The sequence below is a fragment of the Rhea americana genome, unplaced genomic scaffold (assembly GCF_003343005.1).
Source record: "Rhea americana isolate MKP2758 unplaced genomic scaffold, rheAme1 scaffold_73, whole genome shotgun sequence".
NCBI lineage: Eukaryota > Metazoa > Chordata > Aves > Rheiformes > Rheidae > Rhea > Rhea americana.
This window is the reverse complement of record NW_028186901.1, coordinates 456,686-467,833: the sequence shown is the minus strand read 5'-3', so window position 1 is coordinate 467,833 and position 11,148 is coordinate 456,686. Positions and strand designations below refer to the sequence as shown.

Here is an 11,148-nt window from a genome sequence, read left to right as displayed (position 1 = left end):
TCCTGTGGTTCAGTTTGTGCCCATTGCCTCTTGTCCTGTCACTAGGCACCACTGAAAAGAGTCCAGCCATATCCTCTTGACACTCTCCCTTAAGATATTCATATACATCGATAAGATCCCCTCTCAATTCTCTCCTCCAGGCTAAATAGGCCCAGTTCTCACAGCCTTTCCTCATAARAGAGATGCTCCAGTCCCCTAATCATCTTCATAGCCCTACACTGGACTTTCGCCAGCAGTTCCATGTCTCTCTTGTACTGGCGAGCCCAGAACTGGACACAGTACTCTAGGCTGGCCTCACCAGGGCTGAGCAGGGGGGGAGGATTACCTGATAACCTCCCTCAACCTGCTGACAACACTCTTCCTAAAGTACTCCATGATACTACTGGCCTTCTTGGCCACAAGGGCACATTACTGGCTCATGGTTAACTTGTTCACTAGGACTCCCACAGCCTTCTCCACAGAGCTGCTTTCCAGCAGGTCAATATGATATGATGATGTGGCAACTGGAACATACTGTCAGTGGTAATTACTACATCTGAGTAACTACTATATCTGAGCTGGATAAAAAAAATACAAGATAATTCAAATAAATGAAGATCTGGAAGATAAAATGAAACTCCCAGATAATTTATTACATTAAAACCTCACATACATATATTAATATATGTTTGGGTTTAAGATGGGACTCAACAGTGGGAGTGGAAAGGCTAAAAGTTGAAAGAGTGTGATTGTTACAGGTCCACTGTGTGCAAGGTGTACAAAAGAGACAACCACACAAACATGGCAAGTGTGTGGACACAAGCCATTGACGAAAAACACAAAGTGAAAGTATGGGTAGCAGCCTTAGCAGAAGTCATATTACTCCACACAGTCTCACGTAAAACACAGCCTGATATGTAGCTGAAGCGTATTAACTGGGAACACTCTAGACAAACAATCTACAGTTGGACTAACTCCCCAGCGGCAGCTTCCTAATATAGGAGCTTAAACGTAAAAGGACACTGTCAAGTGATTGCTTTTGGTAGTTTGATTTTTGCATTTCCTCTACTGTTTTAGCAGATGGAAAACAATTCCCCTCCCAGTTCCAACTACTGATTTTGTCCTTTCCTATTTGACAATCATTGATTTTTTTTCTAAGGCTATAAATGTTTTAATAACTTCAACTTTGTAGTGCCTCATGGCAAAATATCTTTGCTTGCACTGACTGCTAAACACTGTTTCTAATGTGCTGCTGATAACTAGAGCAAGAGCCTGTATTATAAAAAATGATTTTTCAGAGAGTCTACCAAATTAATAGCTCTTGTTTCTTGGTTCACATTTCAGAGATAGTTAAAACATGAAGGTTTTTACTCATCAGCTATTTCAGCCAACTTAATTCTAGAATTCTTGGCTACAACATAAAGGTATGTYTCCCATGTAGCTCTGACTGATGGACAGCACCTGGAGCACAGAGCCCACAGTCTTGACAATGTCCTTTTAAAAAGAGTTACAACTAAAATATATATTCAAGTCAAAAGTCACCAGTATTAGACAAAATGGATCATAAAGAATTGTAAAGTAGCTAAACATTGGCACCCACAAAGAACCAAAGAACATAATGCTCCCATGCAGTGTTCTGGAATGTGTACACAAAGGCACCTTTTTCAGAGATACAGATATATATTTTTTGCTGTTTCAAGAAGTCAGTTAGTACTTATTAGAAAAGGCAATTAAAGTTGCAGTCAAACTGGAAAAGAGAAGAAAAGTGATTGGACTGAAATTGGAGAACTATTTCTTTACAACTGCCAAACCTTAAAAATAAAAATAAAAAAAAACTCTGAAATCCATGTGCTGGTCATTTCTTCATTCTGCTGCTCCTTGTAAATTTTTCTCCTCCTTCCTTCTCCCTTTCCCTGTCCTCCTAAAGGAGGAGGATACGTTCACCTTGATTCCCAAAACAGCCAACAGAAACACACTGAGTGAGAAAAACTATTTCCCCCAACTACTGTATTTGGACAGGGCACCTACTGTCTTTGGAATTTTAACCAGAAATTTGTGCCCTAGAAGGCTCAGGGAGTAGACCAAGAGGGCTATTCAGCAGCAGATGAGCATACTAGAAAGAACTCTAACTTTACAGACAGCCAGAAAGACCAAGCAGGGCCTTTCCATAGCAGCCATCTGGTCCAGTAACGCTGGTTCTCCCCTTCAAACTCCTTCAGGTAGCTTTTAAAATTCAGCTGGGATGCAAGAAAAGGATATCACCTAATTTGTGGTTAAGAGTGGATCTGAATGAAATAGCACAGAATAACTTAAGGTTCATCTCTCCCTTCATTCCTCCTTTATTTCATTGCTATAAAAGCACTGTGCTGCTAGGGTTATAAGTTTTATAAACTGTATCATGCATGCTCTCCTCAGAGACACACAGTGAGCCCCACTGCCAAATCTTGACAGCTCCTTGCAAAGCACGGGAGTACTTCATGAGAGCTACTGCACAAGAGCAAATGAGTCGGAGGCAGGCAGGAAACAGTGATACCCCAAGGATCAGCACAGATACTCACTGCCATTAAGATAAGCAGTGCTGCCTAAAGACGCTGTCACAAAAGCTGTACTGGCCCATGAAGTGGTGTTTGGGAGCAAATGGCCTAGAACTTGCCCATACTGGCACAATTCTACCTTTCCCTCACTGCAATTTGACTGTGCAAAAGGAGTATTTTAGCCTCATATTTCTAGGACCACATGCCAGTGGCTACTGTTACAATAAAATATGAACATTGCATTGTGGAGAAAATGACCATCAATCCTGTAATCTGCAGTCATTTTTACCAGTTCTGCACATTTCTTTAAATAACCAAGTGCATGCAGTAGATGGAAGTGCATTTAAATAAACTGAAATAGATACAGCATGAATAATTAAAGCCAGCAGGGAAATGTGCATTGCGAGATGCTAGTGGAAATAATTACTGATTTGCCTTATTTACAATAGAGCTTGGATAAAAGATCAAAATAGTGCAAGTTAGGGAAAATGTCTGAAGACTGCTCTTATCCAACAACTACTATATATTTCATCTTGAAAAGCGTATAAACTAAGTTTTGGATCACTACAACGTCAGAGTGTGTTCTGCTATTTCAGGGTTAGGTTTCCCAGCATATAAACTATGTCAAATAGCACTGATTTAAGGAGGAATACATTTTGAATGGATACCTAGAGCATCAACCTGCAACAACATCTATTAATGTTATTAGACACTGTATAGTTGAGCTTAGGATATAATCCTGAAGTCCCAGCATAGTAAATATTAGAATGCTGAAGGCAAAAGTAGATCATAGAACAACTGGGAAAAGTAGTAAAGTGCTTGTACCTTTACAATATGCCCCGTTTTAAACAGGCTGTTGTTTAATTAGAAAATAATCTACTTGGAATGTGGTGGTTCTTGACCGTTAGGCAGTTCTTGCAAACTGCTTCAGAGCTAAAAATCAATAATGAAATACATTTTCAATATGAGGCTGGCTAAACTGTGACTTCAATCTATTAGAAAACATTGTGCATTAAAAAAAAAATTCTATTTTAGAATGATTTCTTGGCATGTGAAAGGTTTAYAAAAAAATGTTAAAACTTCCTGACTGGTCTATCCCAAAAACGTTCCTGCAACATGATTGCTAAATCCCAAATGCAACAGGATGCTAATTAGCTATGCTTTAGAGGAGGGCAGACAATTGTCAACCAAATAATTTAAAAATGATACTTTGAAACAAACAAATCAAAAATAAAAAAGTTCTAAAAATTCTACAGAAGGGCTGTACACCAATAAGCCTTGTCAAATGAAGAAAATCTCTTCAAGGAGCCGGCTCTCCTCTAGCTCATCTGTTCTGCTTCTGGAACTCCGAGGGGCCTGGTACCAAGTCGATGGCCTGTGGCTCACATGGTGAGGTGTATGCATTTTGCTCCTGTCATGGTATTCTTTGTTGAGGTTTCCTGGGGCAGATATGGGACTCATAGCTTCAACGAGGTCAAGAAGAGAGGCTTCATACCTGGAGAAACATATCAAGAAAATGGCGTTCCATTAAGCATCTCGGCATCACACAGAAATTGAATCCAATCTTTCCACCCTCATAAGTCAGACTACACCTAGATTTGCCCAATGGGTGCCATAGGAACAGGCAGAATTTGGCTATATGAGTTCCTATGAGGAATAGCGACACAGAGTTGTGAAAAGAGTTGAGCAAAGCACGTGTGCACAGTTTATTTTAAGCTGTTTCATCAGATTTTCCATTTGAGGTGTATAATGTCTTAGTTGCACTCTGGAGACTGAGGACAGAACTCAAAGATATGACAGCCAAATACACAGAACAGGTACAACACAGACCCACATAGGTAACAGTAAAGTGACTTATACATAGGCTGCACTTTTTTGAAGAGACTCTACACTTGATTTAGTTTCCCAGGGATTTGAAAACAGCAGGAGCCTTTATTATTATTGCCACAAACTMCACGTGCTTCCTGTAAATCTCTACGCACTATATGGAATCTGTCTGGTGGAAGCACTGAAGGAATACAATCTAAGCAAGGCAACACAAAATCAGCGCTTCAGGCACCAAGAGAGAAGGCAAAGATGCTAAACATTACTCAAACTGTCCTTTAAGTGTGAGTACAGATGTGGAGGAAGGTTGCAAGCGAATGTTAGCTAGTAACGCACACTGAATAATGGCAGTTACTTTAGACAGAGACTTCCTATTAATATTCACACGAGACAAGACCTGATCTAAATACCAGCACAGGATTGATCATTACAATATATTTTCTCCTGTCCAATTTTAAATGTCTTAAACAATACTGGTTCCACTGCTTCCCCAGGGAGGCTGTTCTCCAATCTCAGAGCTATCACTCAAGAGTTTTACCCCAAAGTCCCCTCAATGACTTGCACACACAGATTATTCACAGCACMCAGCCCTAGGCCTCAGTGCAGCTGGTTGGTTTTCACAGGCTCCCTCTACTGTAGGTAGAAAGAGTAGCTCCTCCACACAGTAAGGGAACATCTCAGACTCCTGTTTCAAGTCCCTATGAAAAAGCCTCTGTTTTTTTCATTCAGGACAGAGGGAGCCTAGGAAGACTAAGCAACTAGCCAGCTGGAGTACGTGCCTAAAATAGGGTGAAATGAAAAGTTCTTAAGTACAAGTATCCACAACACTTTACTGAGGTGAAACATTAGCAAAGGTCAATGTATTTCCCAGAGGCAGACTACCACTGAGCGCATCACCTATGTTGTCCACTAACATCACGCAAAGCAGCTTTCTTGCCTAAACTAGCAAAGCTGTGCAACATACATTTCATTCGCTCTTTCATTAGCTCCAGCAGTGAGAGTTACATCCCAGCTAGTCAAGGAACTCATAGTAACTCAACAGTTGTGTCAGAGTCTCTGAAAGACTTCCTTAGCTCAGAGGAGTTAACTGTGCTAGTGATAAGTTAATAGCGGTCTTAACGATAAATCATTAGAGCTTTCTGATGCTATGATTGCACTGGAAATTCAACACTTTCATTTCCTTCAACAATTTTTATTGCTCCTTCCAATTTGATGGCACAGTCTAACTCACTATGACTGCATTACAGTGCTCTCCCTACTATTTGACTACCTGTAGATTGGTTTATTTTCCCTCAGATACACTAGCTTACATTTCTCCCAATCAGAAACTCATTCTGTAAAATTCCTGTTCACATTTTTAGCTTGTCTAGGTGTCTTTGTATTACTCATCTGTTCAAATCAGCCCCAATAAAACCAGAGATGAGTGACTCAAAACAAAAGCAAAAGCAGRTAGTTCTGTTCCAGCTAGACTACATAGATGGCTAATCTCCCTCAAATATGATRCATTACAGTTATCCTAATCAAGAATTTCAAAAGGACAAATGTTTTTYGGGTAGTTGGACAACACGATTTAAAGGGTTGTTTGCATTCAGAAAGCACCCTTTAAAAACTAAGGCCTTTTAAAGATCTCTCTAATCGAAGATGGAGAAAGTCACGTTGCTAGTGAAAACTAGCACACAACTATTTAGACATGCTTTCCACGTACAGAAAGTTTTGGACTAGGCTCTATATAGATATACACAGATGCTTTGAACCCCAAAGAAAACCAGTTAACACATACACTGGTTTCATTAGCCACACCTAAAACTCCTTTTTAGATTAATCTAGTCTAGCATACAAATGCTTATCTCYTCTGACTCTAGTGCTATCACAAAATTTTCAATTTCTCCAGCAGCCACATTCAATCACAGATTAGGTAGGGGGAAACCAGACCAGTCAGTGCATTTACAGTAAACGTGCAGGCCCTACATTTCAGCAGTACGTTGGAGTTCATTTCTTCTGCAAGTTTATCTAAGTTTTACAGCATTTCTGCTATCAGGAAGGCTAAATGATTTGGCAGATTACAAGAGCAGCAAATAGCAAAGATTATGTAAAAGAACAGGTGTTGTAAATCAGTCTATTTGACACCACAGTTATATATGCAATAAAGTGAATGAACTATGCTAACAGAGCGCTATCTGATAAAGAGAATGCTCCTTGCAGGTATTTAGTGTTTAATCCCATGCTAATGGGTTGCCCCAGTTTGTGTAGGCAACATCTGACAGCATCTGGCTGGAGGCAACACAGTAGACCCAGTCTGAAGCTCAGAAAGACAATTTTCTCACAGTTTATTTGTATCTGAATGTTTAAAGAGATGCAGTCAGGACGCTCAAATCCTGAAATGCAACATTCTCTAAAAAACAGCATATGTATTCTGTGCATGAGCTGAATACATGTGTAAGTAAAAACAGGATTCATTATTATTATTATAACACTTTAAGGCTTACACAAAATCAAGGCTACAGGTACTCAAAAGTCGGGACATTTCAAGCATGAAAACTGATCTGGCAAACTTGGCTTGTGAATACAGAACACTCTTAATACAAATTAACAATCAAAGAGTACTCTCATATTGTTTACCTTTCCCCAGGAGAAAAAATATCCCAGGTACCAGCTCTGGGGACATCAACTATATACAGAAACTTTTCATGAATAAATGTTGATTCAAGCAATCAAAATGTTCTATCAGTGCTAGATGATGTTTCATCCTCTTGAAAGAAGGAAATAATCTACTTGGAATCCTCTTGAAAGATAGGCAACTGTCCCTTTAAGGATAATTCAGTCTGTCTTCACCTTTTTGCTATATTTGTAAGTATGTTAAAAAGTCAATGAGCACCTCCGCAACAGACTGGAAAACTATCTCTTTTCTAAGTCTGGTTTTGACACTTCCCCCATATATATATATATATGTATATGTATATGTATTTTATTTAACATTCATCAGCTTGAAAGTCTGCATGTTTCATTCTGGGAGAAGAAAACGTGTAAAGTCTACTCTACAAGCTTAGATTAGAGGTCCAGCTATTTATGTAGCTAAAGATTGGTGAAACTAAACACTAAACTAAGTCTCCAGAAATTTCATCAGCMCAGGAAACAAAAATAATTGGCATCCTGGGCCTGCTGAAGGCAGGGCCAGTTCTAGAAGGTAGAAATAAAAATAGAGAGAACAAACCAGGTAATCTCTTAAGCTTTTATTTCAATAAGGAAATCCGGTTTTAATGTAAACCTCCTCCAAACATAGCTTAACAGAGAGCAGTATGGAGATGCCCAAACTATCTAAGAGTTAGGTACCACTGGGATCAAACCAGTACAGCTGTGTCAGGGCAGAACTGTGCCCTGGCTGGTTAWATCCATCTTGGTCTGGTGCTGCATAGTGCCATGATGACACTCCCTTAATCTTGTGTGTACAATTAAGGGTTTCTGGAAATTTGGCTCCTCAGCCACTAAGGTGCTTTTGAAAATTTATTTTAAACTTTAAGCATTAGCTCATAATTAAATACAGAAGAATCTAGTGGAGTTTATACACTCTCAATGTAGAAGTTTTGTAGTCCGTCACTAAGGTAACAGGAAACATCATAAAGCATTATGATTCAGAACAGCTCATTAAATGCTCACATTTTAAAGAGGAAAACAGTACAAAAAACCCCCAGGTTTGTACAGTGCCAAATCCTTCCTCCCACAGTATTTCTCTTTCATTGCCTGTGCAGCAGAAATACAACTCTCAGAACATCTACAGGTGCATCTTACTTTGCATTAGATTTCCAACCCAAATGGGGAGGAATGCTCCTGTATTTTTATGATGAACACGCAAATGTGGCTGTTGCTCTGCGAACCATAAACCTCTTATTCCCAGGATGGTTGCTGAGAAATCACCTCAAACCATTTGGTTCTCTGTCAAATAAAACCTATTGGGCAATCAGAGTTCAGACAATCCTACAATGTACAATATCTAAATGGTCTGGTTATGCAAAAATAATGCACAGAATTAATCATTGTGAAAGAAAATAGAGAAAACGTCATTCTTGAAGGTAATCACAAAACATCCTTACATCAGTTGGCTGGACAGTTATGCTTGTTTATTTATTTATTTATACTTTTGGGATATGTCATTGAATTTTTAAATCTATTTCCCATGGTAAAATATGCGATATTTCTTATACACTGTTCAATTTTTAAACTACATGATTGTATTTTCACATTGTGCAGTCATTTAACCAATAATTTTATTTGCTCCTTCCCGGAAAAACAGCACAATCCCAAACACATTTGATATTTGGAGGAGCAGAAATCTCCCCATGAGTCAAAATAACTAAACTTACTGGAGTCGTAAATACTCTGGCAGTGAGATATATGTATTTTTCCTTAAACAAGCAGTGTCAGATATTATTTGATCACTATGTTCAGAGATATCTTTTCATTTACAGTCTCTGAAAATTTATTCTTCAACCGTAAACGCATACAAAACGCCCGGAATGTCTGTTCTGCAAGGGGATGGCATTTCAACAAAGCATACTGGCAATACGGTTTTGGAGATTAGTAGCTGTACAGGTTTACTTTATTTAACTGTATATACCAAAGGAAATAAAAAGGTTTATTTTTATACTGCTGCTTATATTTTCAACATAAAGTTCAAAGTGATTTACTAATGTTACATGAATTGCCTTTGAATTACGCCACAGTATTGTGCCTAAGTACAAAGCCTAACACTATTTTGTATTCGTAAAACACTGCCTGCCTCCAGCACTTTACAAATATTAAATACAGCCAAAAACACATTCAAGGGGTAAGGAACAGACCCATTTTACAGAAAAGAAAGCCAAGCTTACTGCTATGCTAAAGCAAGTATCAAATTCGTACTAGATTATAGCAAACAGAGCAAATAAAAGCAGTTTCCTAGGGATAAAACACAGAGGCAGAGAAATGGCCTCAGCAGCCAAAACTACTCCAAACCTGAAGATAACCTCAGGTTGTATCACAAACATTTCATCTGTGAAAAACTTGCTTTGATGAATGATCACCTACCCCCAAGTTAACGCAGGCTATATGGGTGGAGGGCAAAACTTTGCTCAAATTAAGGGGTCCTCTGCAACACGATCTGTCTCCGGCTGTGCCATAAGGATGTATGAAACATCCTGCTGGCTCAGACCAGGATTCTGACTTGTGGTAGCTAGAAACTTTTAGGTGGTTGGATAGAATAGGAAAGCTGAGGAGAGGCTAACTTTGCAGTTTTTCCTTGAAAGGCCAGATGTCAGGTTAGAGGACCTTGCCTCTCCTGTTTGCACTGCATCCTCAGTGACCAAAGAATTCCCATGTAATGACTCTCAAGATGTTGCAATCAAAAAAAGAACAGAGAAGTGTAATCTCTGAGACTGAAGCCTCAAGTGAATGAGCAAGATTACACAGAGAATCAGAGACAAAGGGACTCTGCTAGTTAGCACGAGATTCCTATTTTATTTTACTTTCAAGCAGATTGAGAGGCAGGAGACACTGTTCACTGTGGGACACAGGAAGAGACAAATTCAGCAGTGCCGTATGTATTTAAATCAGCTCCAGGCTGGGCCATATTTCCTGCCTGTAACGGGTCTGTATTTTCCAAATGCATCTCAAAGTTTTTTAATTCTTAAAGAAAAAGATCAGACTGCAGTATATTTCAAAGCAATTAAAAAAAGATCTGAGCCTTTTATTTAAAATACATCACACAACGTAAAACAGAATATATTTACACAGTGTCCTCAGCAAGAGCCTCCCAGAGCGCTGTAAAACTCACACCCATGTAATAGAGAGCTTATAGTATCAGAGACTGTTACAGAACTCTCTAAGGCAGTATTCACATAATCATAACCTAGAGAAGGAAAAGATTTATTAGATCATCCAGCCATCTCCCTGCTGAYGGAGAACCATTCCCTACAGTGTGCTCCTTAGTGTTTGTTGTTAACAATCAGCCTCTTGCTATTTGCCTTGGGAGGCCATTCCACAGCCAAATACATCTCACACTATCGTTACCATTATTACTTATTTATGGGCTACAGTATAACCTGGAGGGGCTTTGATCAGGATCAGGGGGACCCACTCTACAGATACTTTTAAGAGTGATTCCCTGTCCAAAAGAGCATACTGTCTAAATAGATAGTCAAAGTCCAGGGAGGAAGATATAACACACAATTAAGGAGATCAGGATAACATGGAAAAYATCACAAATGTTTCATGCATTTTTTGCTTTGGAGTTTGATAGAAGGAGAAGGTGCATGTGACACAAACAAGAATACACTACAAGAAAATGTTTCTGATAGTCAGGTGGAGATAGATAAAGAGGGTTTTTTCTTCTTCCTAGCCTCACACCATTAGTTATAGCTAAAAATCTTGCATGGTACCCAGAGATCTATCTGCTTTTTTGATGCAAATACACTTTAAGTATTTGAATAATATCACATTTTTCCCTTCTGCTTCAGTCTCAGTCAACATCTATCCAAGTCACACATATTTTAATCTTCTCTCATATATCAATACCTCTAGCACAGCAACAGATTTTGCTTCTCTCCTCTGATTTTTGATGGTATCTTTCCAGTAAGCAACCAGCCAGAAATAAGCACCATATTCCCCTGGTGTGGTGACACAGAAACAGAGAGGAGAGCTGCTTCCTCTAACACTCACAAGACACATGCTTTGCAGACTCAGATGACATTGGCCTTTCTCTTGCTACTTCATTGCTCTGCTACTTCATTGCTTTCTAATTTGTACATATTGGTACTTGCACTGTAACACTGCTCTATGC

At 39.1% G+C, this 11,148-nt stretch overlaps 1 protein-coding gene across 3 annotated transcripts in view; it reads right to left on the bottom strand.

The window, feature by feature from the left end:
* Nucleotides 1–581: 581 nt before the first annotated feature.
* Nucleotides 582–11,148, bottom strand: part of KIAA1328 (KIAA1328 ortholog) — a 170,325-nt gene continuing 159,758 nt past the window's right edge. For all 3 annotated transcript variants that reach the window (XM_085321931.1, XM_085321930.1, XM_085321929.1), the window contains one exon: nucleotides 582–4,008. In XM_085321931.1, coding sequence (XP_085178057.1) covers nucleotides 3,795–4,008 — 214 coding nt within the window. In that variant the 3' untranslated portion in view covers nucleotides 582–3,794. The remainder of the gene's footprint in view (nucleotides 4,009–11,148) is intronic.